This window comes from Crotalus tigris, unplaced genomic scaffold (genome assembly GCF_016545835.1).
Source record: "Crotalus tigris isolate CLP2741 ecotype Arizona unplaced genomic scaffold, ASM1654583v1 scf7180000017729.2337069, whole genome shotgun sequence".
NCBI classification, from domain to species: Eukaryota; Metazoa; Chordata; class Lepidosauria; order Squamata; family Viperidae; genus Crotalus; species Crotalus tigris.
Window position 1 is genome coordinate 825,701 of NW_024096596.1, and position 25,377 is coordinate 851,077.

General features: G+C 38.0%; 1 protein-coding gene across 10 annotated transcripts in view; it reads right to left on the reverse strand.

Moving 5' to 3' along the window:
* The window catches only part of DOCK7 (dedicator of cytokinesis 7), a 150,206-nt gene that overhangs the window by 6,386 nt on the left and 118,443 nt on the right, over positions 1-25,377 (reverse strand). For 6 of the 10 annotated variants that reach the window (XM_039339067.1, XM_039339066.1, XM_039339064.1 and 3 more), the window contains 11 exons: positions 23,502-23,598; positions 21,225-21,359; positions 20,733-20,885; positions 19,434-19,592; positions 17,874-17,974; positions 17,593-17,785; positions 15,976-16,119; positions 15,199-15,330; positions 11,277-11,291; positions 1,565-1,690; positions 545-634 (listed from right to left, as the gene is read on the reverse strand). In XM_039339067.1, coding sequence (XP_039195001.1) covers positions 545-634; positions 1,565-1,690; positions 11,277-11,291; positions 15,199-15,330; positions 15,976-16,119; positions 17,593-17,785; positions 17,874-17,974; positions 19,434-19,592; positions 20,733-20,885; positions 21,225-21,359; positions 23,502-23,598 — 1,345 coding nt within the window. Of the gene's footprint in view, positions 1-544; positions 635-1,564; positions 1,700-8,645; positions 9,170-11,276; positions 11,292-15,198; positions 15,331-15,975; positions 16,120-17,592; positions 17,786-17,873; positions 17,975-19,433; positions 19,593-20,732; positions 20,886-21,224; positions 21,360-23,501; positions 23,599-25,377 lie in introns of those variants that run through there. The other 4 variants (XM_039339068.1, XM_039339065.1, XM_039339063.1 and 1 more) reach the window with 2 other exon arrangements.

The following is a 25,377-nucleotide window of genomic DNA, read 5'->3' on the forward strand; positions in this document are numbered from 1 at the left end:
TAATAATAATAATAATAATAATAATAATAAGTTGGAAGGGACCTTGGAGGTCTTCCAGTCCAACCCCCTTCTGAAGCAGGAAACTCTATACCATTTCAGACAAATGGTTGTCCAGTCTCTTCTTAAAAACTTCCAGTGCTGGAGTATTCACAACTTCTGGAGGCAGGTTGTTCCACTGATTAATTGTTCTATTAATTGTTCAGTTGATTCGTTCTGAATGTTTACCCTCACAATTATGTGATTTTTTTTAAACCCCTTTTTATTTTGCATGGTCTTTGGACATAATAAAGATAAGAGCTATACATATGTTGACAGAGCAGAAGCAGTATAACAAGAGAGCAGCTTTATTCCTCCTGATCAATTTCATTCCTGAAACCTGCTATTCGTATCTAGATTGAAAGGGAAAGTGTAAATACAACTTGTTAACCTTATTCTCTTGGGAGAAGTAGTCAGGTAGAGTTAGGCCATTTCTAACATCACACAGAAAAATGTTCATCAAGACAAGGCCCAAAATACAATGTTTGATCATAAATTAATATCTTACTTTATTGGCATCTAATTTGCACTTGTCAACAGGGTTAGAATCTTTAATAACCTCAACAGCATCTTCACCAAACCTTTCTCCATAAAATCCCTGAAAATGATAAACATGATATTAAGAACTGAACAGAAGCCAACATTTTAAACAAAAGTTGAGCAAAAACAGGAATCACAACTGACTTCTTTTTCCCAGCTTTAAAACTGGAATATACAGTACCTGCTATAAACCTAGTGATTTTATCTGGTTTGAAAGCACTGTTTCTTATCTCTCTAGCTTCAAACATTACTCATTCTCTATTATTATCATGCTTTCTGCTCATGACATTTTGAATAATAAATGTACTATAGTTTGTCTGATTTATGTCCTGTGTTTCCATTAGAGACTCAAGGTGTCATGCACAGCATTCTTTCCTCCAATTTTATCCCCATAACAAATTTGTGACACATTGGGCTGAATATAATAAGTTACCACGGCTGGTGATGGATCTGAACCTAGGGCTTCCATGTCATAATCCTAATTCACACACTCTCAGTTTAACCTACCTACAGTGTTGCTGATGTAGGGAAAAACAGAATGAGGTGCTGTGTACACAATCTTAAACTCGTGAATGAAAGGCTTAAATACATTTTAGAATTATATTTATTTTTCACATTTCTGAACCACTCATCTTCCTCAGAGAGGGACTCTGCATTTTATATGTTCTGAGGAAGTTCATTTTCCCACTGCTAATCCTCATGTAGACAAAACAGAATTATCTAGAGCAAGTATCACCATGTTGGAAAGTGTGACTTATTGTTGTATACAAATAAGGAAAATTTTTAAAATTAAAAATATTGGTTGATATATATCCCCCAAGTTCCAATGTAACTAGATCATGAAAGTGACTTTCAAAACAATGTAAACTGAAGCTACTAAAATTAGTAGAGTTAAAATTTCATTGAAATACAGTAAAAGAAATAAAGTAAAAGTTTAAAACCTTTATTAATGTAGGCAAATGTTCTAAGCTTGACCAGGAAATCTCACCTCTAATCTATGAGAAATTTCAGCAAGTTTTGTTATAGCAGGCTCCTTGTACATGAACTCTTGTTCATCCAAATCTCCAAATTTAGTTCCATAAAAGCCAACACGGAAGTATGTACCAAACATTCGCTTACCATCCTAAGGTATATAAAGTTATGTGATATTTAGTATAAAATATGTTGTTACTCTTTAAATAAAAATTCTCTAAAATACAATCTCATGCAAGGATATAACAACAACCAATCAACTAACCAAAAGTACTAGTGATATTTTATACAAGTTACAGCACGAAGGCAAAATTCAAAATTAAATTTTACACTTATGAGATTTATGGGAATCTCATGCATTATTGGAAAAAAAAAACCCAGTGGCTTAGCTCTGCATAGGAAGAATGGCCTGAATTTAGATGATACTGTGAGTATCGGTTGATGAGGGTTCCTTAGAAATGGGTAAGTTTCTTTTATTTCTACAATTATTGGAAGATACATTTCTAAATTCTGCAAGTTTGAATAACTTCAGAATAAATCTGCACATTACAGTCTAAGCACTCATATGAATTATGTTTAACTGTTAGCACTATTGTGGCTTGCTATGGATGTAGCTGCACTCAAAAGGAACACGGAGGTGCTGTGAGTGTGAAATGACTGTTATCTGTAACTTCTCTTAAAACAGTAGCCAAAGATTGAAACAGCAACCTTGGTTTCAAGAAGTTCCACCTGGCTATGCAATGAACATGACATTATCCCAATGTGTCATAGGTGATCCTTGCTCTATATGTAATGTAAAGTGGAGAATGCCTTGAGTTATTCTCAAGTATAATTTTATCTTCTAGAAGAAATGAAAACAATTTTGGGAAGATGATTTTAGTTACGCTGTCACCAAACTTTCTCCAACCATTGTTCCTGAGGTCATACCGTGTGTCTGCAGCTCAAATATCAGTGACAGTTGAAATTCTTCTGTTTGTAGTAATAAGATTTGCATTGCTAACACTGGAAGGGATACAGGTCATTTACTCTATCCTCTATGTAGTACAGGAATAATAGTTATGGTTTAAGGAAGTTTTGCCTGCCAGTTCTCCCTATGTGCATGTCCTTTTGTGCCATAAAAGCCATGTGCATGTCTAGGGGGATTTGGATCATGGGGTGCAGAGTTCTATAGGATGGGAAATATCCTGTGGGTTCTTTATAGGTTCCCATGCAGTTCCTTTCACTTGGGCATTTAATAAAAGCAACACTAAAGCCAAGGATAGCAACTGTTGTTTTCCAGACTATTGAGATTACAACATCCAGAATCCATGACCATTGACATACTAACCACGGATTAAGGGGATTGCAATGGAAGGCATCTGGAAAGGCACCAGAATGCTTATCCCTGATTTATAGCAGCAAAACTGAAAAAAGGGCACTCTTTTATAAAGACAACATGTAACTAAAAGACACAAAGCAGCACAGAGTTTGAAATTAAGGTTACCCATCCTGGAATTTCCTCCCCCACAAAAAGATCACACTACTTGAACAAATATAGCTGAGAAAAGGACTCCAAATGTTCACCTTGACTCTCATGGCACAGTTATATTCTGTGAACTACCTTTCTCCTTTTTCTTAAAAAAAAAAAAGAAGAAAAGAACAACACAGAGAGATTTTGAACTTTATGTCCCACTACTATGTTTCAAAATATGTTTAATAGAGAAGAAAAAGAGTTAAACCAAGCCTCCAACTTAAGTTTCCATCTTTAGGAAGGTTGGCTCAGCCTTCCATAGTTGGTAAAATGAGGACCCAGATGGTTGGGGGCAAGATGCTGACTCTGTAAACCGCTTAGAGAGGGGCTGTAAAGCACTGTATAAGTCTAAGTGCTATTGCTATTTAGGCTGAACAGAGAATCTTTTAGGAAGATGCTCAGATTGGGATATGCAAAAAGCTTCAGGGGAAAAGAGCACCCTACTGTGGTTCTTCCAGGAAAAGTGGTTTTGTACAGGACCTGATCGGACAAACAATTAAAACTTTTAACTATTAATTAAATTACCATTCAAGATTGGTTCCAGGCCTATTCTTCCAATGGTTATTGGTGTCTTTCCTCCTTTTAGAACACGAATATCCAAACTTGGCAACTTGTGGACCCCAATTCCCAGAATTCTTGGCTCCCAGCGTGGCTGGTTGAGGAATTCTGGCAGTTAAAATCCATGAGTCTTAAAGTTGCCAGGTTCGGAAACCCTTGTTTTACAAAATAAGGCTTCATCAAGTCCAGTTCTTAAAAGGCAAAGAACTCATCATGTGAGCAGCAGGGGTGAGGGTCAAGTGATGTGCATTTACTTTACATACTTCCAGATACATTTTTTAAAAAAAATTCTGCCTGTTTAGAAACAATAGGTTAATTGGATTTTCATGCCATGACAGTTCTGAAAAAGCCTGCTGGTCTATAATGTGGAATAATTTGAAAAATGTGCTAAAGTTTCACTTTTACAAGTCAAAATTGCCAAACAACTACGGGTGGTCCTCAACTTATAACCAGAACTGGTTATGATTTCTGTTGGAAATCATTGTGGTTATAAGTTGAATCAGACCTGATTTTATGATCATTTTTATGATGGTCATTAAGCAAATCACCCTGGATATTAAATGAATCTATGGTTGTTAAGTGAACACCAGGGTTGCAAGTGTGAACACAGGTGTAGCTTTAAGACCTGCCAATTAAACAATTGGTCAAGCAAACTAGAAAAGGACATTAATATCACTTCTATCTCGTGTGGTTCTAAGACCGTAAACCAAACCTTTATATGGCTTCAATAAAAGTCCATTTTAATAATACATTTAATTGGATTGTTTTAAAGTGTAATTACCTGGTCACTCTCAAATCAGGCTCTGTTCTCATGTATCCCCAAGGTTTTTGTAGGTAATTATGAATTTTACAGTGTAAGATCATATTCTACAAACAGGATTTAAGAGCTGTCTTAAGAGGATGTTTTCTATATTTTTACTTTTCATTCTACCCACAGACTCATGGGGAGATAAAATACAGGCAGAGAGATTTGCCCCTCTACTGCCCTCTAATTATTATTATTTAAATCTGTTAAAACTAAAAAGCTATATGCTCTTCGTTTCCAAACAAAGTGCTAGCTGATATAACCAGAGCCGCTTCAGATTTCTTTGATCATCTGTCCAGGATCATCAGTTAAATAATTTACCATGGGAGAATGGCAGATAGTCAGCCATATTGCATGAACACAGCTTAAAAGTAAAACTCAGCTCTGTGAAGAGTACGCTGGGTGTTTGGCTACTGCCTTCAGTAAAAAGCTGCATGTAGCCTTGGTCTAGATTGGAGCTAGCAGTTTAGATGTGTCTCCTGACAGCTGGATGGATATGATCAAAAAGAAATGAGAGAAACAGCTAGAAATAAATAAAAAAGAGGGGGGGAGTAATTGAGAAAGGGACAATAATGGTTTGTTTTTGTTTTTTTTTTTGGCTCAAGCTGTGTGCACTCTAACTATATAATTCTGGAAGATTACCTCTACACATTGCCTGGGTGTGGTACACAGTGGATGTCCTTATATGACATAAACAAATTGTTAAAGAAGATGCATTCTACAGTGCTATCTAATTTCAACTGCATGGACATCCTAAAACCAAGCTTTACATGTGTTGTATTTTATAAATCCAAATGACATTCGCATAAGCCGACAAGAAGTCTTTGTTAAAATGTCAGTTTTCATAACTTCAAAATGCTAGCTCTTTTGGTTATGGGGAATACAGTAAGTCTAAGATTTTGGTCAATGAACAGTATACAGTAGAAGTAAAATGGTATTATTAACTGAACTTTTTAATCTAGCATATTTGCTATGAACGGAGTAAATAAGAGATAGTATATATTTAATTGCATATTCTGGTTTTTCTGAAGTTATTATTGCCTATCCTGGAATTTTGCAATTGGGAAGAACAAGTGTTACTCTAACACTGAATTAAAATCTGTTAAAATGAAAACTCTGCAAGTTGTTTAAGGGAGCTTAAAACCAGGTAACACTGAAACAGACTTTTCACCAGAAGGAATCTTCCAATTCATTTGTTCAATTAAGCCAGGGGTGGGCAATTAACTTTCACAAAGGGCCACATCAGAAACTAAGACTATTGTGGAGTGTGGAATCAATAAGGCTGTGAAAGTGCATAGGCATTCATGCACATAAGTAATTTGCAAAAAAAAAAAAAAGTCACTTTCAAAATAAAAGCAACCCACACAGGTTGGACAGGGACAGTCAAAGGGCCAGATGTGGTCTGGGGGGGCGGCAAAGTGTCCAAGTCTGCTCTAAGCTAATTATAATGTGCCCCAGTTAATTTGGCCTTTGAAAAAAAAATGCCTCCAATGCACCAGCCCACTGTACAAATTCTAAGGCTGTTCTTATTTTATATATGTAAGATATCTGCTTCATTACTATACCTAGAAAATTTACATTTTTCTCTATCAGGTTGCTTAGGCAATGTTACCTAACACTTCAGAACAGTGAATCTGTGATGCTCCAAATATTTCTGAATGACAATTCTCACCTGGGAACTGTAATTCAGCAATTTCTGGGCTTTAGATTCTTCAAACTTTATTTCCCAATTATCCTATTTATAATCCATATGAAAGAAATAAGAAAATGCTTGCTGCTATGTAATTAATTAGAAGTATTCTATGATAATGAGTTTCAAACAGATTGCCATAATTCTAAAACAATGGTCACCCAAGACAAATTAGGACTTGGTATATGAAAGGAAGTTTCTTTCCATTTAGCATCCATTTATTTAGGGAGATGGGAATGCGTTGATGGGTCAGTTCCTGGGAAAACTTTAGAATGGAGTGAATGCAAAACATGCTAGAATGAAACAAAGCATTAACAGGCAAAAAATGGAGAGGGCAATAACATCATATGGTATCATGTTATTGTTCAGAATGTGGAGCATTATCTATATGGAAACTCTGATTTTGAGCAAAGGTATTCACAGAAATCAAACTCTTGCTTTCAAGCGATAAAACATATTAATACTCCATGGTCTTTGTTTCTGAGAGATGCAAAATGCAGTTATGAGTAAGGAAGATATTATAAAAGCATTTATGTCTATTATTTTGAGAAAAATAATAGTCCTTGGGAGGCAAAGAGAATGAAGGTGAACGCTGTAGAGTCATTACAGATCTGGCAGAGCGGGTATACAGCCATCATGATTTATGAAGGGCTCATAATACGTTATTAGGCATGGTAAATACCTGCTAGGTATAAAGTTTTAAATTTTTTCTTCTGCATATAGACCAAAAGCTTTGCCAACTGGGTTTACTTCACCAAACATAACTAAAAACACTGTCAATCTTACTCCTGCTGTTTCCAATTGGTAGATGAAAATATCCCCAAATATATAATATTAGACTACAATAATATCTTATAATCTGGAATAGGAAGAATAAAAACCAAATGTTTTTGTTCCAGTAATTTCCTAACTCACCTAGCTTTCAATTTATAACCCAAATTCTGAAGGCCATCCAACTTTTTTACTTGAGGAAAAAACTACTCACTCATTAATGATGAACCAATCAGCCTCTGAAGTAATTTCCTGCCTTCCCACCAGCCCAATTTAAGAGAATTTATATGGCATTTCATAAACCCCTGAGCTGGCATAAGTCTTTGATTTAAAAAAAAAAAAGAAATTATTGATGCCATGTTGTTAAGAATCATCAACAACTTAGTAGGAACTTACCACAACAGATAATAGTAAAAGTGGGGAGGAGAATCAGCAACCAGGGCAATAGAGGAGAAAACAGAAAGTATTTTAATTAAGGAAAATCAAAAAACAAATAAGCAGCATTTGGCAGCAAATAAAGGAAAAACCCAAGCATTCTAAAAATAAGAACTGGCTAAAATGCATGCAACGGAGATTAAAGGCCACATGGGGAGAAATATTCAGCAGGAGGGGATGTCAGTGCAAAGCAGTGGATGAGAACATAAACCATGGGTGTGTTTTACCATGCAATAAAGCATTCCTGGACTATGTTAAAACTGCAACTGAGGAGAGGGTGCATTTCAGGGGTCGATTTAGCATCACACAGTAGAAAAGACTCCCCTTAGGCTATCCTCCATTAACTGGTCACTGAACAGCGAAACTATATAAGCGGGAGTGCCTCACCTGTCCCTTTGTATCTGTTTGTCTCTTGCAACAGATTTGTGCCAATTATTAACCTCAATAGGAAACCCTTCCTTACGAGAGAGATATAACTTCTAGGGATAAACATTGTTACTGGGAAGGCAGATGATTTTGATTTCTTGTAATGTCAAAAGTGAGGAAACTGAAATTGGCTTACGATCCTTCCCCAAGTAGCCATGGAAATGTAGTGGAAATGATAAGACAGAAACTATCTTTTCTTAATAAACTGTCATAAATTGATCAAGCTCCAGATTTGTAATTATGGGTAGTCCTCGACTTACAACTAAACCAATCATTTAGTGACAAAGTTACAAAGGCGCTGAAAAAAGAGACTTTTCAGCGGTTTTCACACTTATGACCATTGCAGTGTCCCCTTGGTCACCTGACCAAAATTTGGCCGCTTGTCAACTGGCATGGAATTATCATGGTTGTTTTGTCCTGGTATTATCTGATCATCATCTTAAGCTTCCCAGCCAGCTTCTGACAAACAGTCAATAAAGGAAGCCAGACTCGCTTAATGACTGCATGAGTCACTTAACAACTGCAGTTGTGGCAAAAAAGATGGTAAAATGGGCAAAAGTCACTTAACAATTGCCTCACTTAGCAATGTAAATTTAGGGTTCAAGAGTAGTTGTAAGTTAAGGACTAATCTATAGTAGGTTTACATAGATGGTGTGTGGCCATACTTGGATTTTTCTGTGTGAGAAAGCTTTCAAGTGCTGCAAAGTTGCACCTTGGATTTAAAAAAACAACAACAACAACCCCTGAATCCTTGAGGGTCTCCTTGAAGCTGAATGGCCAAGGATCAGGGGTCTTCAAACTTGGCCCTTTTATGACATGTGGACTTCAACTCCCGGAATTCCTCAGCCAGTGTACCTGGCTGAGGAATTCTGGGAGTTGAAATCCACAAATCATAAAAGGGCCAAGTTTGAAGACCCCTGCCATGGATCCAAGAAATTGACCTCATGTGCTCTGAGAATCTTTGGGTCTATTTGATAGTGCCTTCCTAAGCAAAAATTGTACAGATCCCATTTCTGCAGTAGGAATGATGAAAATAAAGGATCATGAGCCAGGAAAAAGCAGAAGATTTATTTTCACAGTACTTTTTATGAGTAGAGGGGACTGATTAAAACACCTAACTACTATATGCAACTGATGCAACACCAAACAAAAGTGCAGATTTTTAAAAATTGTTTCTAAAACTTCTCCACACGAACAATAAGTAGTTACATACACTGACGTTATTTTCAAAAGACGGTCCATGTTTTGTTAGCACATATTCCACACAATAATAAGAAAGTCACATGCAATGAGTTTCCACTGAAATTAATTCAGGACCTACATGCTTTTAACTGCAGTGGGATTCCATGGGAACAGGACACAATCAGGAATTAAAGAGGCAAAATACCAAAGGAGCAGAGGACAACTCCTCCGCCAAAAGGAAGGGCTTTTCCACAAAAAACAAAAGTTAAAAGAAAAAAAAATTAAAAATATATATTTTTACTTAGCTCGTAATATAATCAGTTCCATTTGCAGATCACTTTTATGGGTGTAGTGCAGCGGTAGGCTCTTTTATGACTCGTGGACTTCAACTCCCAGAATTCCTGAGCCAGCATGGCTCAGCTTGGAAACCTCTCTCTCTCCCCTCAGCATGGCTGGCTCAGGAATTCTGGGAGTTGAAGTCCACAAGTCATAAAAGAGCCAAGGTTGCCTACCCCGGCAATCAAATGGACATGTTGCACTTAAATCTGCAAGATTCTAAATCTCAACTAATGAAAAAGGGTGTAGCCTTCTAAAGGTTCCCACTTTTTCTGGCTGAAAGATTCAAAAGTTGCATTTGCTGAATTTCTCTGTGTTGCTTGGGGTGTTCACATGCATGGATGTCCCTGAAACAGTGAAATACAGATAGTCCTCGACTTACGATCACAATTGAGCCCAAAATTTATGTTACTAAGTGAGACAGTTGTTAAGTGAACTTTGCTCCATTTTACAACCTGTCGTGCAACAGTTGTTAAGTGAATCACTGCGGTTAAGTTAGGAACACGGTGGTTAAGTGAATCTGGCTTCCCCATTGACTTTGCTTGTCAGGTCACAAAAGGTGGATCACATGACTTCAGGATACTGCAATCGTCCTAAATATCTGCATCTGAATTTTGATCACGTGACCATAGGGAAATGCTTTTAATTGTGAAAAATGATTGCAAATCACTTTTTTTTCAGTGCCATTGTAACTTTGAACAGTCACTAAATGAACTGTTGTAAGTCGAGGACTACCTGAACAACAAAGCTATTGTACAAAGGAATCTGACAATCTTGGCTGTTCTTTTAAACTAGCCACTCCTCAACAGCTATCTATCAGATACACTGGACTTCAATCATTCAGAATTCCAAACAATGGTCGATAGAACATAAAGGGAGGCAAAAGACCGGGGAAGCCTGATATTCTTTAATAGTGTGGTGACAACACACTGATGTGATTTAAATTTAAGTCAGTATCAGGAACAGTTTTGGGCTTCAGCAAAAAAGGCTGATAGTGATGATAAAAAAAGAGAAATAAAATGAAATAGATGTGAAATCTATTGATTTAGGCTTCCTTTATTTAAAATTATTCAATGTTTCATTTTGACTATTACCTCACACTTCTACTGAAACTAAGAAAGTTTATACCAGATCAAGATCTCAAACTACAAAACATAAAAGTTGTTAACTGTTATTTTGCTTCCCTTAGTGTAAGTAAATATTCTGATTAGTTTGAAACTATTAACCATTACTTCCCAGTTTTGACCTAAATGAAGGACTGTTATTAATTTATTAAAACATCTGTCTTAATTATTTGACTGTGGCCCTTACCAGAAAAATAAGATTGAATAATGTTATACGAATGAGATAAAGTTGATAGGTTATATTTAGATTTGGGGTTGCTGAAGTCACAGTTACTTTTACAGCTTGCCAATTTTTGTATTGGATCATAATGTAATTTGAAAAGTACTAGAGACATTAAAATTATGCATCACATAATCAAAGCAAATATATTTATTCAGTGGGGTATCGAAAACCGTGCTCTAACTGAGGAGCTAAGTTTTAATCTGAATTAATTTGGTTTTTGTTTCAGTTTCGTACAAGAGACAAGTATATACAATTCTTAAATAAATACTTGTTATGTGTTATGATATGAGTAAACTTATGCACTTTTTGCATTCAAATTCCTTGAACATTAGAACTTAAATCGACCCCTGTGTTAGGGGGGTAAGAACATGGTAGAAAGAAATGATATTCTAGGTCAATATGGATGAGAAATAGAATAAAAATAAATAAAAAACTCACAATGGTAAAAATGGTTCATTCCCCAAAGAACCTCATTAGTGTCATAATTCATGCACTACCTAAATTGTCTAAAATGACCACAACAGTTTTACTAACACTTTTTGGTTAATTAATTCAGGTCAATAGCAGACAGCAACAGATACCCACAACTAGCATATGCGGGCAAAGCATTGGCAGGAGGCATCAAACCAATCTATTAGTCTTTTTTACTAGCTAAAAATATTACCTACCTCCCAGCCAGTACTCTGTATAATAAAAAGTAAAAAAAAAAAGTATGTAATAGAAACAAATGCAGAACTTTCTTGACATGCCATCAACAATACATCAGTATATATCTACAATGGTTTAAAAGATTTTTAGGGGCCACGTATTTATATTAATTTTTTTCATTTCACCAGAAGAAACATCATATGGGAAAGAAGAACCTATGGGAATAAAGATATTTTTGATGAATGCATGAAGACTAACTCTAACTCTAAGGATGTGGCGATACATGTCTGCCTCCTATATAGATGTTTTAACTCAGGGGTCCCCAATCCCTGGTCCGTGGACCGGTATTGGACCGCAGTACACCAGCAATCAGGTCGCACAAAGCCCCATCTGCGGAATGTCCGGTCCATGGAAAAACCTCTCCCCACTTAACCGGTCCCTGGTGCCCAAAAGGTTGGGGATCTCTGTTTTAACTATTCCTTTCTCTTCATTGTGAAGTTTGAAGGGGAACATGATAAAGAAAGTCCCCAACAAAAAATTTAAAAGTTTTAATGATAGGAGTCGAGGGATTACAGCCCTGGGCTCCATTGTATTGGCGAATATACACAAACTCCTGGCCTAAACACACACACACACACACACACACACACACACAGTGAGAATCAAATGAGAATATGAAACCTCTCTTACCACTGCAACATATTCACCATTTCAGCCTGAGAGTCAGACTGATGTCAGACTGTAGAAATTAAAACTTTGTGCATGAGTTATGCAATACTTTTTATGCAGTATTTGTTATGCAGCAATGCAGGTATAGGTAGTCCTTGACTTATGACCAATCATTTTACGACCATTCGTATTTACAATGGGCTCAGCACCAAAAGCGTCTCCAGCCGTCGTAAATGGTGAAGCCCTCATTCCCACCCCACCCACCCCCGTGGCTATATGATTGCATTTCAGGTGCTTAGCAACCTGTTCACATTTACGAGGGGTTGTCAAGTGCCCTGCAATCGTGTGATCCCTGTTTGCAATCTTCGCTGCTGGCTTCCCCAGAAAGTGAATGGTGAAGACAGAAGAAGCCATCAGGGAAGATTGCAAGCAGAAGGAATGGAGGATTTGAGGTCTGTTTCCCCAATGCACTGGGGGATTTCCCCTTCTCTCCTAGCAGAGAACAGAAATCCTCCACACACTGGAGGAGCAGACCTCAAATCTGGCAAAATATATATTAAATGCCTTCTGAGTCGTTCATCTACTATCGTTTGGGGACGGGTGAACACCAGTCAACACCAGCCTTCAGAAAGGCTCTGAAGGCTGGCCTCTGAAGGAAGCAGCATTAGGGGAGGGAAAAACACCCATGAATGCCAGGCTTCTGGAAGGCTCGAACAGAACTTGTATCTGGCTGGTGAAAGTGATCATTCAGAAGGCCCTTTCTCCAAATTGCTTGATTTGGAGAAGGAGCCTTCTGTACCATTATGAGAATGGGGCTGATTTGCAAGATACAGTTAGTGGCCTTGGCAATCAGGAGCAATCAGAATAACACAAAAGTAAGTGGATCTGGTCTGGGTGAGGAAAGGAAAGGGACCACTTCTCCCAAGCATGGTGGGATGAGGGAGAGGGGCCAGGCCTCATGAGTATAGTGGGAAGTCCTGACCCATCAGCCCAGAATGCCTGGACCCTCTCTCTGGCGCTCCACTTAATGACAGCAACTGGGAGACCTGGGATTGTAGTTGTTTAGCAAAGCGGTTAATAACCGCTTTCCGCAACAATCAAGATTCTGGGCCCAATTGTAATAGTAGTCCTCCACTTATGACCATAATCATAAAAAAAATATTGTTAATAGGGGTGTCACATAACCACACTTGATTTTATGACCTTTGGCATGGTCATTAAGTGAATCACCCATAACTGATAAAGCAAGACATGTGTGACAGTGACTTGCAACCTCCTGCTGGCTTCCCCATTGATTTTGCTTGTGGGAACCTGGCTAGGAAAATCACAAAAGTTTATCACATGCCTGTAGGATACAGCAACTATTCTAATTGGGAACTGGTTGCCAAGGGCCTGAACTGCGATCATGTGTCCGCTGGAATGCTGCAACGGTCACACGTAGTTATAAGTTACTTTGTTTTTTAGCACTGTTGTAACTTTGAACCATCGCTAAACGAATGGTCAAGTTGAGAACTACCTGCAAGATACTGGTTTCAGAGAATGTCAGTACACAAATAAGAATAAAGTTCATTTTGTACAGACAATGAAGGTGTTTTTATTCATTTCATAATCATCACAAATTATATAAATGATATATTTCTCCAAGTTCTATAAAAGGTATTTAGAATACTATATATGCATTTTGCCAAGAAAACTGCAGACCAAAGATCTAAGAAATATCAAAGTAGCCTCTGAAGCGGGGAGGGGGGGTGTTTCAGTAAAATTAGGGTGTGCAGGTCTGATAAATTCAAAATTTCCAAATATTGGGAGAGTCCTTTAAGTATTGCTCCAAGGACTCCAATCATGATGACTATAATAATGGAATTATGTTTTCATTAGTATTCAATCTGCAAGTCTTATATTTCACTTTTTTTTCAGATTGCTTTTCCTCAATCCTAGCATCACCCAGAATAGCAACTTCAATGACCCAGACTTTCTTCATTTCAATTGCTGTTATATCGGGATGTTATGACCAAGGTGCCTATCTGTTTGGATTTTAAAGTCCCATAAGATCTCCATCCATTCATTTTCCAAAACCTTCTCAACTTGGCAGTCCTAATAGTTTTTGCTAAATTCAAATCCAATCGTCTGGCTTATTATGGTTATGGTTATCTCTTTTGCTTCAAGTCTGGTTGCAAATGCATGAATAATCTCATCCATGTCATCCAAGGTTAAATCAGTGCTGATGCAAAACCAAATCAGAAAGAAACACAGCATTGGAGCTGAATCTGGGCCAGAAAGGAACTATGGGAGTCATACATGTCTGGTAACCAAGAAACTAGAAGTTTTTCAAGCGGTCCAGAATCAGAGTTTATTCTCTAACCTTTTAAAAAGGGATAATTATTTGTAGTAGAACACTCTCAATAGTGGGGACATCGATATAATTTATGTTGATATAATAGCTTCTGGAACAGATTCAATGGTTAATAAATTCCACACATCCTACTTTTGATATGGTTAGATTTCATGTTTGAAAGATGCTAGAAAAATTAAATTACAATGGTCTAGTTTAACTTTTAACTTACAACCTGGTCTTACTATAGTCTACTGGTGTTATGATGCAAATTTCTCTTTGCTTTGCCCACGTTGTAGAGAGCTTACTAGCTGCTGCTAGTTTTTAGCAAGAGGAAGCCATGCAGTTCTCTATATCCAAAGATATAGCCGTCTATGTTCCCAGAACGCAAGACACAGGCATCAGCTGCAGGACCTAAAACTAGGTACCTGCCAATCAAGTCCACTGAGCACTCAATGTATTGAGTTTGGGAGCTCCAGCATAGCTGCAAGTGTGTAGTGGTTTATGTTTTTAACTGAGAGTTGGTACTGTTTCAGCTGTTTTTTTGCTTTAATGTAATTCTTTGTTTTTGTTTGTTCATCATCCAGAGTTTTCTTGGATAGATGATTATATAAACAGGATAAATGACCAAAACCTAATGGGAAAAATAGACTACATAGTAATTGCACTCAATTATTTCATGTTTTGTGGAGCCAGCTTCTACTGTACAATAGGCACAGAACAGAATGTCCAATGGACACAATAATTGCCACCTGACTTAAGTAGATGGCTCTAGAGAACTATCTAGCCATTGTTTTGTCACCTGAGCTGATCGCACATTTTGTAATGCAACCCATAAACATCTCTTGTATTGTGCTCTTCTGATAAAGTGCATTGGCCTAATAGAAAATCAGGCTGATATATTTTGCCACTTTCTCCCCTATACATCCCACAGGCATTACCTGATGAACTATCTTGCTGAATGCATCCTGGAGTTTACCATGAATTGTGGCCAGTTTCTTGGCATCTCTGTTAGCTTCATGAATTGGAATAAGGATTTTGTAAACTTCGTTGACCGCTTCATACATACCAGCCTACAAAAGACTACATGTCAGATGGATCTATTGCTTCACCAAGAAAATAAACATCCTAAGTGCAACACATGATAAAAATGCTTCAATATGACAAAGAAACTGAGAAGCTTGTTTGCAATACTTTTGTAACTATAAGAGAATGTAATCTAGGGCACAGAGCAATTCTTTCAACACATTCCATGAAAAGGCATTTAGGAATTCATCCATCCATTTCCCTCTTTCCAATACCTTTCAGAGGGTTGAAAAAAATAGCCCCATTATTTGCATAACCAAAACTTAACAGCCCTCGTCTTCAAATCTCTTTCACTTTCAGCCTGAACAAGATTTCAAAGGAAACACTGAACAAAATTTGAGCACATTACAATTGCATCTTGGCTAATTAAAAGTGTTTGAAAGCTGATTTTGCTAACTCCCTCAATACACAAAAATATGTCCTCTTATCCATGTACAATCTAGTCGATATTCTTTCCACTCCTATTCCATTTCACTTCAGTTAAGCAGCTGAAATGTAAACACGCTAGTTGAGATGTTTCATGTTTACCTTTGAGTGCTCAGTGCTTTCAGATATGTAAATCATATATCACCTCTACTATGCAGCTATAAGGAATTACCAGACGAAATAAAGAAAGCATAAAATTCTTCTACCATGGAGAAACAGGCTGCAGCTTGCTCCAACAGTCCAACCAGACCCACTTCAGTAAAATACTTTCCAGAACAAATCCCTTCTTCATCTGGAGAGACCACATCATCAGAAACTGCAGATTCTTCTAGAACATTTGAAGAGACGTTCTGAGGAAACATAAAATAATTACTTTTACTGGTATCAATATGCACTCTCTTAGCCAAAGCACTAAATCTTTTCTTGGATATGCAATTATATTTAGCATAATGGGCTATTCTGGTAATAAAAGCCATATTCCCTTTTTTGATTTACCAATGAGAATCTCCAGAGACAGTGAAAATTAAGAAAAGTTATTATGGTGGTGTCCAGATTATGCCTCAAAGTTATCATTTTGTTTTGCAAAGCAATTGGCTTAGGTTAATGTAGATGAATACTCATTCATGGAGGGCATACAGTTAAATATATATGGATTGTATAACACACTATTTGTGACAATTGTTTCGTAACTTTCCCCAAACTTTGAATCCATGAACTCTCTCCTACTTGCTGTAACTTCCATTGGGACTGATGCAATCATTCTGTGGGCTTCATCTAATATAGTACCAGCATTTCTTGGTGTTTTTTTCATTGCTGGTATGACTGCTACAATTGCAACAGTTTATCTTTCTGTATTGGACATTCTTTGAATTTTGTCAAAATAGTCAGTAAAACAGCCAAGCCACACAGTTTGCTCGAGATGAACCTTCCCCACCCTAACGCAAGATGACCAGTCAGTTCTTGATCAAGATAATTAAGACATTTTGGGAGGTGTAATTCTAATATATGCAATAATGCAATCATATATATTCCACTGGGAAGACCCCTGCAAATGGAGAAAAATATCCAAGTAGCTTTCCTACCAGGAACGTCAAGAGAAAGCTCTTAAAATGGGGCATTATGGGGCCAGTCAGTAGTCGCTAAGAGATCACTGAATTTAAATCAAACAGATTTCCCGAGGGGCAAGTCCTGTCCTTCCTGAAGCTAGTGGTATATAGCTAGTCTTTGACTTACAAACACAACTGGGCCCAAAATGTCTGTTGCTAAGCAAGAGAGTTGTTAAATGAGTTTTGCCCCGTTTTATCACCTTTCTTGCCAAAGTTGTTAAGTGAATCATTGCAACTGTTAAGTTAGTAACATGGCTGTTAAGTGAATGGTTTCCCCCTTGACCAGGGGTAGGCAACCTTAGCTCTTTTATGACTCGTGGACTTCAACTCCCAGAATTCCTGAGCCAGCATGGCTCAGCTTGGAAACTCTCTCTTTCCCCTCAGCATGGCTGGCTCAGGAATTCTGGGAGCTGAAGTCCACGAGTTATAAAAGAGCCAAGGTTGCTTACCCCTGCCCTTGACAGAAGGTTGCAAAAGGTGATCACATGACTCTGGTACACTGCAACTGTCATGAATACAGGGCAGTTGCCATGACTCAGAATTTTGACCGTGTGACCATGGGGATGCTGCAACAATCGTCAAGAGTGAAAAATGGTCATAAGTCACTTTTTTTCAGAGGTGTTGTAACTTCAAATGGTCATGAAATGAACTGTTGTTAAGTCTAAGACTACCTGTACAATCCAGTTTTATAATCTGGGAAATTAAAAAATAAAGTACCTGAAATGTAACACATCCCACAGGGAGATACTTCCGATCCTCCAGCATGCTTAGATATTCAGCCACCAGAGCTGCAGAGTGAACCAAACACTGTGCTGATTCGGCATGGTTATTTCTCGCCGAGTGTTTTCCAGCCATGTTCTGCAGCCAGGTTAGTCGTAGATCTGGGGAATTCTGATATCCTTTCGCAATTCTAGTTTTTGAAAAGCCAGAAGATTCAGGTTAATGTGTACTTCTTTGCCTGCGTTTTCTGAGAGAGAGGCAAACTCCGTCAATCCTACCTGTACATCAAGTCAATTAGCATTTCTGGATCTTCCTGGTGTTCCTTCATTTTAACTGTATCCGAGAGGATCATATGGAGGTTGAACACAAGGTCCTGTACCTGAAAATAGGAAATACGAAAGAAATAAATTTATACTTGTTTATATATTAAGCTGTTAATATATCATTCACTCATTGCTCAAGTTTGAGAGCAAAATTTGGCAAAACTAAAAAGATTCATCATTGGTTTAATTTGGTTTAGAATTACTTGTCTTATTCAAATTTTGTATTGTCATTCATTGTATCAGATATCAGGTTTCTATTGAGCCCAAAATCATTATTCCCCCTGCTCTGTTTTAACTACTAAAGCTAGAAAAAGATCATCAAAATTTTGCAAAATACATTTACAGTCTAAATTTAAAACTGAATTTGAATTTCAGCCAATTTTGAAATGTAACACATTTACATCCAAACCACAACCTGGGTCAATACTCCCCTTTAACTTTAACTTCAACTTTCTGTGCTGACTTCCAGGAATTTTACTTTACATTTTCTACCACCACTAAATATTTACTTCACATTTTTGCATCAATAACTCTTCTAAGATTCTGCATTGATTACACCTTCTGGGAATGAGCACTTTTTTATGTTCAAAGAAAAATACTTGCTTTTTCACCAAATCTAAAAGCACGCAGATTTAAAAGTGAGGATTTCCATAGTTAATAAGTCTGTGAAGGGCAGCTTTGATTTGCCTGAACAAGTTGCTTCATCTTGCATTTACCTTATCAAGGCAAATAATCTGATTGCCATTAATAGAATGCTTTGCATCACTTCCCATACCCCAGCAATTGCAAAAGTTGTAAGAAATTCCTGTACATGCACAGAAACTTCTTCTAGGTCTTGTAAGTATTAGAGGACCAATAGAAGTGGTATTGGACTGAGCTACATTATGGTTTAAAGCAAGGGAATCATGTTGCTTTATGAAATCCTTTCAAGAAGATTCTTTACTTATAATTTTATCAAAGCCCCAAGCTCTTAAATATTGATACAACAATTCTCTAATGGATTAAATACACATACAGGTAGTCCTCACTTAATAATAGCCACCCAAAGTCACCTCAATGGTCAGATGGGTGGCATTTAAATTTAATAAACGAAATGAATAATCACAATTGACTCTGGTATTTTGGTCTTTAGTTGTTGTGATTGTTAATGGCTCTATTTGATGACTAATTTTACAGTAGTCATAAACTGAGTCTCCATGTTTGTTAAATGACTCAGATGATCATTAAGTGAACCACATGATCATTAAGTGAATCCATTCTCCCTAATGGGCTTATTTTGGCTGAAAACCAGCAAAAAAACCCATCCCAAATAGCTGTCATATGACTGCAAGATGCTGCAACTGGTCATAATTACGAGCTGGCTGCCAATCACATGACCGCAGGGGTGGGTCTGTGTAGCACACATAGGCTTCAGGATGGTGTTAAGTGATTTTGGGGGGAGTCCGTCATAACTTTGAATGGTAATTAACAAAGATTACATGTACTATTCCATGCTGAGCGATCATTTTCTCTAACCTGATCAGGGAAGGTTGTCTCCTTTAATTCCAGATCCTCTTCAGCATAAGTCAAAATGGTTTTCAAAGAGCGTCTCAGAAACTCCTCATTAAAATTTTGAGATGTTCCCACTAGAGATGAGAGTGACATAGTCACCTGCATTTTCACTCTAGCAAAGTTCTGAAACAAAGAAATTACCACAAAGTCATTAATCCGTTACTAAGAATAGTTTCTCAAGGACAAAGCTTCGTAAATTTCATAATCCCAAAACAGAAAATAATCTTAGAGACATCCAAACCATAGGCCCCCCCAACACTCTTTCTCCTACAACCCAATATTCCCTAAGATTGAACTATTAAATTTGGGTGACAACAACAAATGAAAGTAACACATTTTTTCCTAAAGTTAATCAGTAGAAAATTAAGATAGATGCGCTAAGCCAAATGACCAAAGTAGAACCAAAACGAGTTAGCTGGTGAAAAAGAAATGTAATTGTCCATCCCCTCCTAGCCCTATGTGACTTTCTTCACTACCAAAATGTTACTTTTTCTTGCTTTAAGAAAGAGATAAGAATAGTATTTATTTATTGATTTAGTTGTATGATTTTGAAGCCATCCTGTTCCCGATGTTTATATTCTTAAAAGAATGAAAAAATAAGATAGAGAAACTGATTATGTACATCCAGAAGACTAAAAAACTATACATCTCAGGTACAAAAATCTCAAAAGACCAATATAGCTTCACAACCTCCCTCCCATGGCTGGGGAAAATAGCTGGGATTTGGAATATTGTCAGGGTGGGAGCTATATAGATCTATAGATAGGTGGATGCCATTCCAGAGAGGAGGCACTATACAAAGACGTCTGGAATATCATTCGGATGGGATCTATATAGATGTATAGACAGATGGTTGTTACTTCAGAGAGGAGGCACTGTAACAGAGAAGGCCAAGATTTTATTTGATATTCTTCAAGTCTAATGCAAGTCTTTTGGTCAGTGCAAGGCTACTGAAATTCTCATTTTAGAGATGTCCCTCCCTCCATAATTCCAGACACCCCACCATTTAGATCAGGGGTCCCCAACCTCAGTCCACTACGAGTCTGTGGCCTATTTGGAACCAGGCCACGTGCGCGGCGGGCTGGCGCGCATGCACAGCTTGGCTTGCATGAGCGGTGGACCAGCGTGCACTTGCATGCACCAGCATCTCAATTTGTGCAGCCCAGTTCCCCTGCTCCCCCCCCCAAACTGGGCCACCAAACCGCAAAGGTTGGGGACCGCTGATTTAGACAATCCGTGCGCTTTCAGAAATAGAGTACTTACATTCCCAATTTCAAAGTTTTGCCTCATGAGGAGGTACAGAGAGGCACTGGCATGGGATCGTATCGTGCTAATGCTACTGCTGCAGTGGCGCAGGAGTCGGAGGCATAGATCAGCACATTGCTCAGTCTCTTCTTCAAACAGCAGTTCTGGGAACTAAAATGGCAGGATAAGAGGCACATCATTCAGTGAAAGCTAGAAACAATGAGCGTTCCAAGTATCAATATGATTCTACTTTACTTGCATTATGCTGCTAACTATCTGCTCTCATCCCTTCTGGGATCACCTGCTCACCAGTTCAAGGAAAGCAAGCCTTCGGTTGCGTTTTGCTAGCAGCAACCGTGGAAGTAAAGCTGTCCCGGGTGCAAATTAAGCTCATTCAAGAGTGGCATGGAATGGTAAATGACTTTGAGCTATTGCATTTAGATTAGTCAGTCTCCGTCCCGACATTAAATAAAACCTCCTCACTTGGTAATCCATTTTCAAAACACTCACCTTTGAGACTAAAGCTCTTTGAGTAGCAAAGCAGTGCTGGAGATAAAGAGCACTTTGATTGCAGGCCATGCTATGCAGAAGAGCCTTCAGCACCCCACCAAGAATACTTTCCTTGGATTCAGTCACCGAAACCGTCTGTAGCCAAAGACAACAGGGCAACCGAAGCAGTCAAAAAAACCATTTTCAAGTGAAGTGCTATAAATACACAATGAAAAGCTAATCCTCATTCTGAGGCTTCTGTAGCCCAGCCACAAAGGCCGGGACTATCGTTCTCAAAGGAACATTGTGGGAAATACCAAGCACACTCGGGTCAATAAAACTAGCCCTATGCATTCTGAAGCATATGCTGAAGAGAACTGAAGCAGATCTTGAGCAACACGCAAGCTTATCCCCCAGAGCCGTATTAGACTAGCTGAGGAATTCTGAGAGTTGCAGTCCACGCATTTTAAAGTTGCCAAGTTTGAGAAAACACTGCCCCAGAGGCTAACAACTGAGAAGCTTGATGATTAAAAACTCGAAAGATTATATTCTACAGCAAGAAAGGAAAGAATATTGATATATGTTTTAATCCTATGTTTATTTGCTTGAGAAGAATTCCCACTGATTTGAAATTATTTGGCTAATAAATATACATTGCAGGAATTATTGTTTACAAGGAAGTGAACTGATGAAACAAAGGAATAATAAAAACAGAAGAAATTTCATCTAACTCCCTCTCATTTTATGTTCAAGCATTTGTTAGCCTGTTAGGCCTGTGATTCTCATACATGAGAACCTGCTAAACTGGAAGGACTATATAGATAATCATTGACCTATGACTATTCATTCAGTCATGATGGCACTGAATGAATGGTGGTTAGGAGCAGTCCTCAGAGTACCGGTTGTCCCAGCATATACAGATTGCAGTCTGGGAGCTTGGCAACCAGTTGCAGCACACACTTGCAACCTGTTACCAGCGCTTCGCGATAACAATTGACATTTGCAATCTTCTCTGCTGACTTCTCCAGAGGTTCAGTGGGGAAGCCCGCAGGGAATGTCACAAGGCACTGGGGTAAGCTTCCCCACCGGCACTCCCACCAGCCCTTCTACACATGTGTCATGATGGCTATCCACAGATTCCCTCACATCCTCCCCAACCAACGACTTTCTTGCTTCCTCCTCAACCTGTGCTGTGCCTCTTGCACATACCCTTGCATTCTTGAACTCTTACCAACCCACACCATGCCTCCCTTGCACCCTTGAATAGTGTTACGCAATGGTGTACCTCTTGCACACACCCCACTCCTTGTGCACTCCTTGCAGCCTCTCACTCTCCTTGACCAAGTTCTGCCTCTCATGCACCCCTTAAACTCTTGCACATCCCTTGTATTGCCACAGCGACTCCCCCACACCCTCCCTAATCTCCCTTGTGCACCTTCACCCCCACACATCCTCATTCTCTCCACTACCCAACAGCATTCTTTTACCTGCCTGCCAGCCTGGGACTTGCAACTTTTTGCCATTTTCCCCACTGATTTTTTTTGTGGATAGCCAGCATGATGTTGCTTTGCCTAACAACAATGGCATTCAGTTAATGGCAGCAACTATGGCTGCAGAGATTGCTGCCAATAACCCATGCAGTCATGCTTTACAACTGCCCTTAGCAATGGAAATTCTAGTCTCAATTGATGTTGTAAGTTGAGGACTACCTATAACCAGCATTCTTAGCATACATGATTAGCAGAGCGGATCAGGAATTATATGAAAGAAAGCGATGACTGCTCTGCCTCCAGTATTTCAGTTAGTTTCTATACTGGTTGCAGATGAAAGAAAGAACTTTTATCCATTGCTACAATGAAAACAGTGGAGCAGAAGGTCTTCATGAATCTATGTGACAGAAGACTGTCTCACTGGCCTTGGCAAGATGCCAGAAGCCTGAACCTTCATAGACTAGGACAAGAAATCTATTCCAATCAACTGAACCCAAGCAATGTCTCCCTCTTAGTTGCTTGTGTAACAGATCTTCCCCTTCGCCATCAGGGTAATTGTCTTTACTCTCTAAGCTTGCATGGAAAATGAAACTCTCATATTACTGTGTTCTCTTAAGAAAAATAGCTTTCCTCATAACAGGTTAGAATCAACGATTGGCTTATTTACAAAGCTAGCTGTGACATCAACCAGTTTGCAATATGCTTTTGTAGGAGGCATTCTGAAATATTATTATTTTTTTGTACAAAAACAACACATGTTGCATTTAGGTCATTAGAAACTATGTCAAATACTCCTTAGCATCCTCACCTGCACAATTATTTCTAAAGTATCCAATATGATCAGATTGGCTTCTGTTGCCAAGTTACCATCAATAAGTGCTTCATGTTCAATTTCTGCTCGGGACCTGGTAGAAATAAAATAAAAATTAAAAATCCATGTTCCTCCCAAGATGTAAAACAAAGGAAAGCAAATGTCATTCTACTTGTAAAATGGCATGCCTCTTAAAACTCCTCCTACAACAGTCCAAAATAATCCAAAAAGAAGAAAACGAAACAACTAATTTGTGTCTTGTGCTTTTGCAGTTTTTAAATTGTGCATGGGGTCTGAAGATGCTGCAGAACAGCTGCACCTCCAAGGAAGTAAAGTATTGGGCTAGATGGACCAATAATCTAGCTATTTTTGAGAGAATTTTTTTTCTGGCAAATACAGATAAAATGCAGGCAAACGCGTATATACACACATATAGCTCAAAAAGGACAAATTATTGGCTTAAATGGATAATGGCCAGCCTAAATGGGGTAATATTTTGACTGAAATAGGATCGAAAGTTGATGTGTTTCCACAGTGGAAGCAATCTTTTTGTTTTACCTGTTAATAGCTTTTTACATCATTTTAATTAGGTTTTCATTAATCCATTGTTCTTTCAAATGTTTCTTGGGAAACAACCCAATTGCCATTTCATCAAATCATTTTTGCAACTGTTTCTGATGTTAATGGGAATGTTAAAACATTCCCAAATGTTTTGGGAATAGCACAAAGTGGATTATCTTATATTCCTTGCCCACAGTGCCTTATATAGTTATGTTTTTCTTTCAGTTTTCCTACTAGGTCAAAAGACTAAATGATACCCATTGTTTCTTTATCTAAAAAGAATGATTAAAAGTGTAACCATTCTGTCAGTACAATTTAAGTCCCTTTCAGTTGAAAAAAAAAAAAACAAAACACCTTACATGCTATTTTATAACAAATAGCTTTCCATATTTCATAATGTGAACACAGGGTGGTGCTGTGTGAATAAGTGTCTTCCTAAAATGTCGTGAGTAGCAAAAAATGGAAATGTAGATATCCTTGTTTTACTATCGTATTCTTAAATGAACCTGCTTTTTAAAATCTGATAATGATTCCTCACAGTCTCCAGTTTGTGGAATGTCAATACTAAATGCCTCAGAAGAAAAGCAGCATAGGTTTGATTTTAAGGGAAGAATTTTATTGTTTCAAAAGTAGAGGCTGGTCCTGATCCATACTGACTTCTGCTGGTCTTATGAATCCACAGCCATTGCTGAGAATTCTGGAAGTTGAAGACCACACATCTGGAAAGTATCAAGACTGGCTCAAATCCACATTGACATGAACCTGGGGTCCAGATATTAAAGCACTCCTTTTGTATTTTGCTCTGCAATACAAGTGTGTGTTTGGCTTTAAAATTAACGGTTCTGTAGTCAAGAAAATAGTTTCCAGATATTATTAACTTGGGTGCTAAATAAATTGTGACCACTAATTTTTAAAATCTCCTTTAAGCCAATTATTCTGGGGTTGAGAAAGAAGAGCTGATTTCCTTACCTGATGCATCTTTCTCATATTTGAGTTTTCATGCATTACAGATTGTTTTAATCTCCATCTACCGCTTCTAGCTGCTGCAAGATTTACCCGGACAACTGATTTACTAATTATGTAGTCTACAGCATAAATACCGTTCCAGCGGAAAAATACATTTGTTATAAATAAATATGTCCTATGACATCATACAATCCTTAAGAATTATTCTCAGAGCTAATTTAGCCCTTGGCACAGTAAAAGGTTCCCCCATTGGTGGTAGTCTATGGCAGGGCCCTCGGGCTCTCTTGTCAAATTTTCCCAAAATCTCATCTACAGCAAATTAAAGAGGTATTAAAGATACAATTCA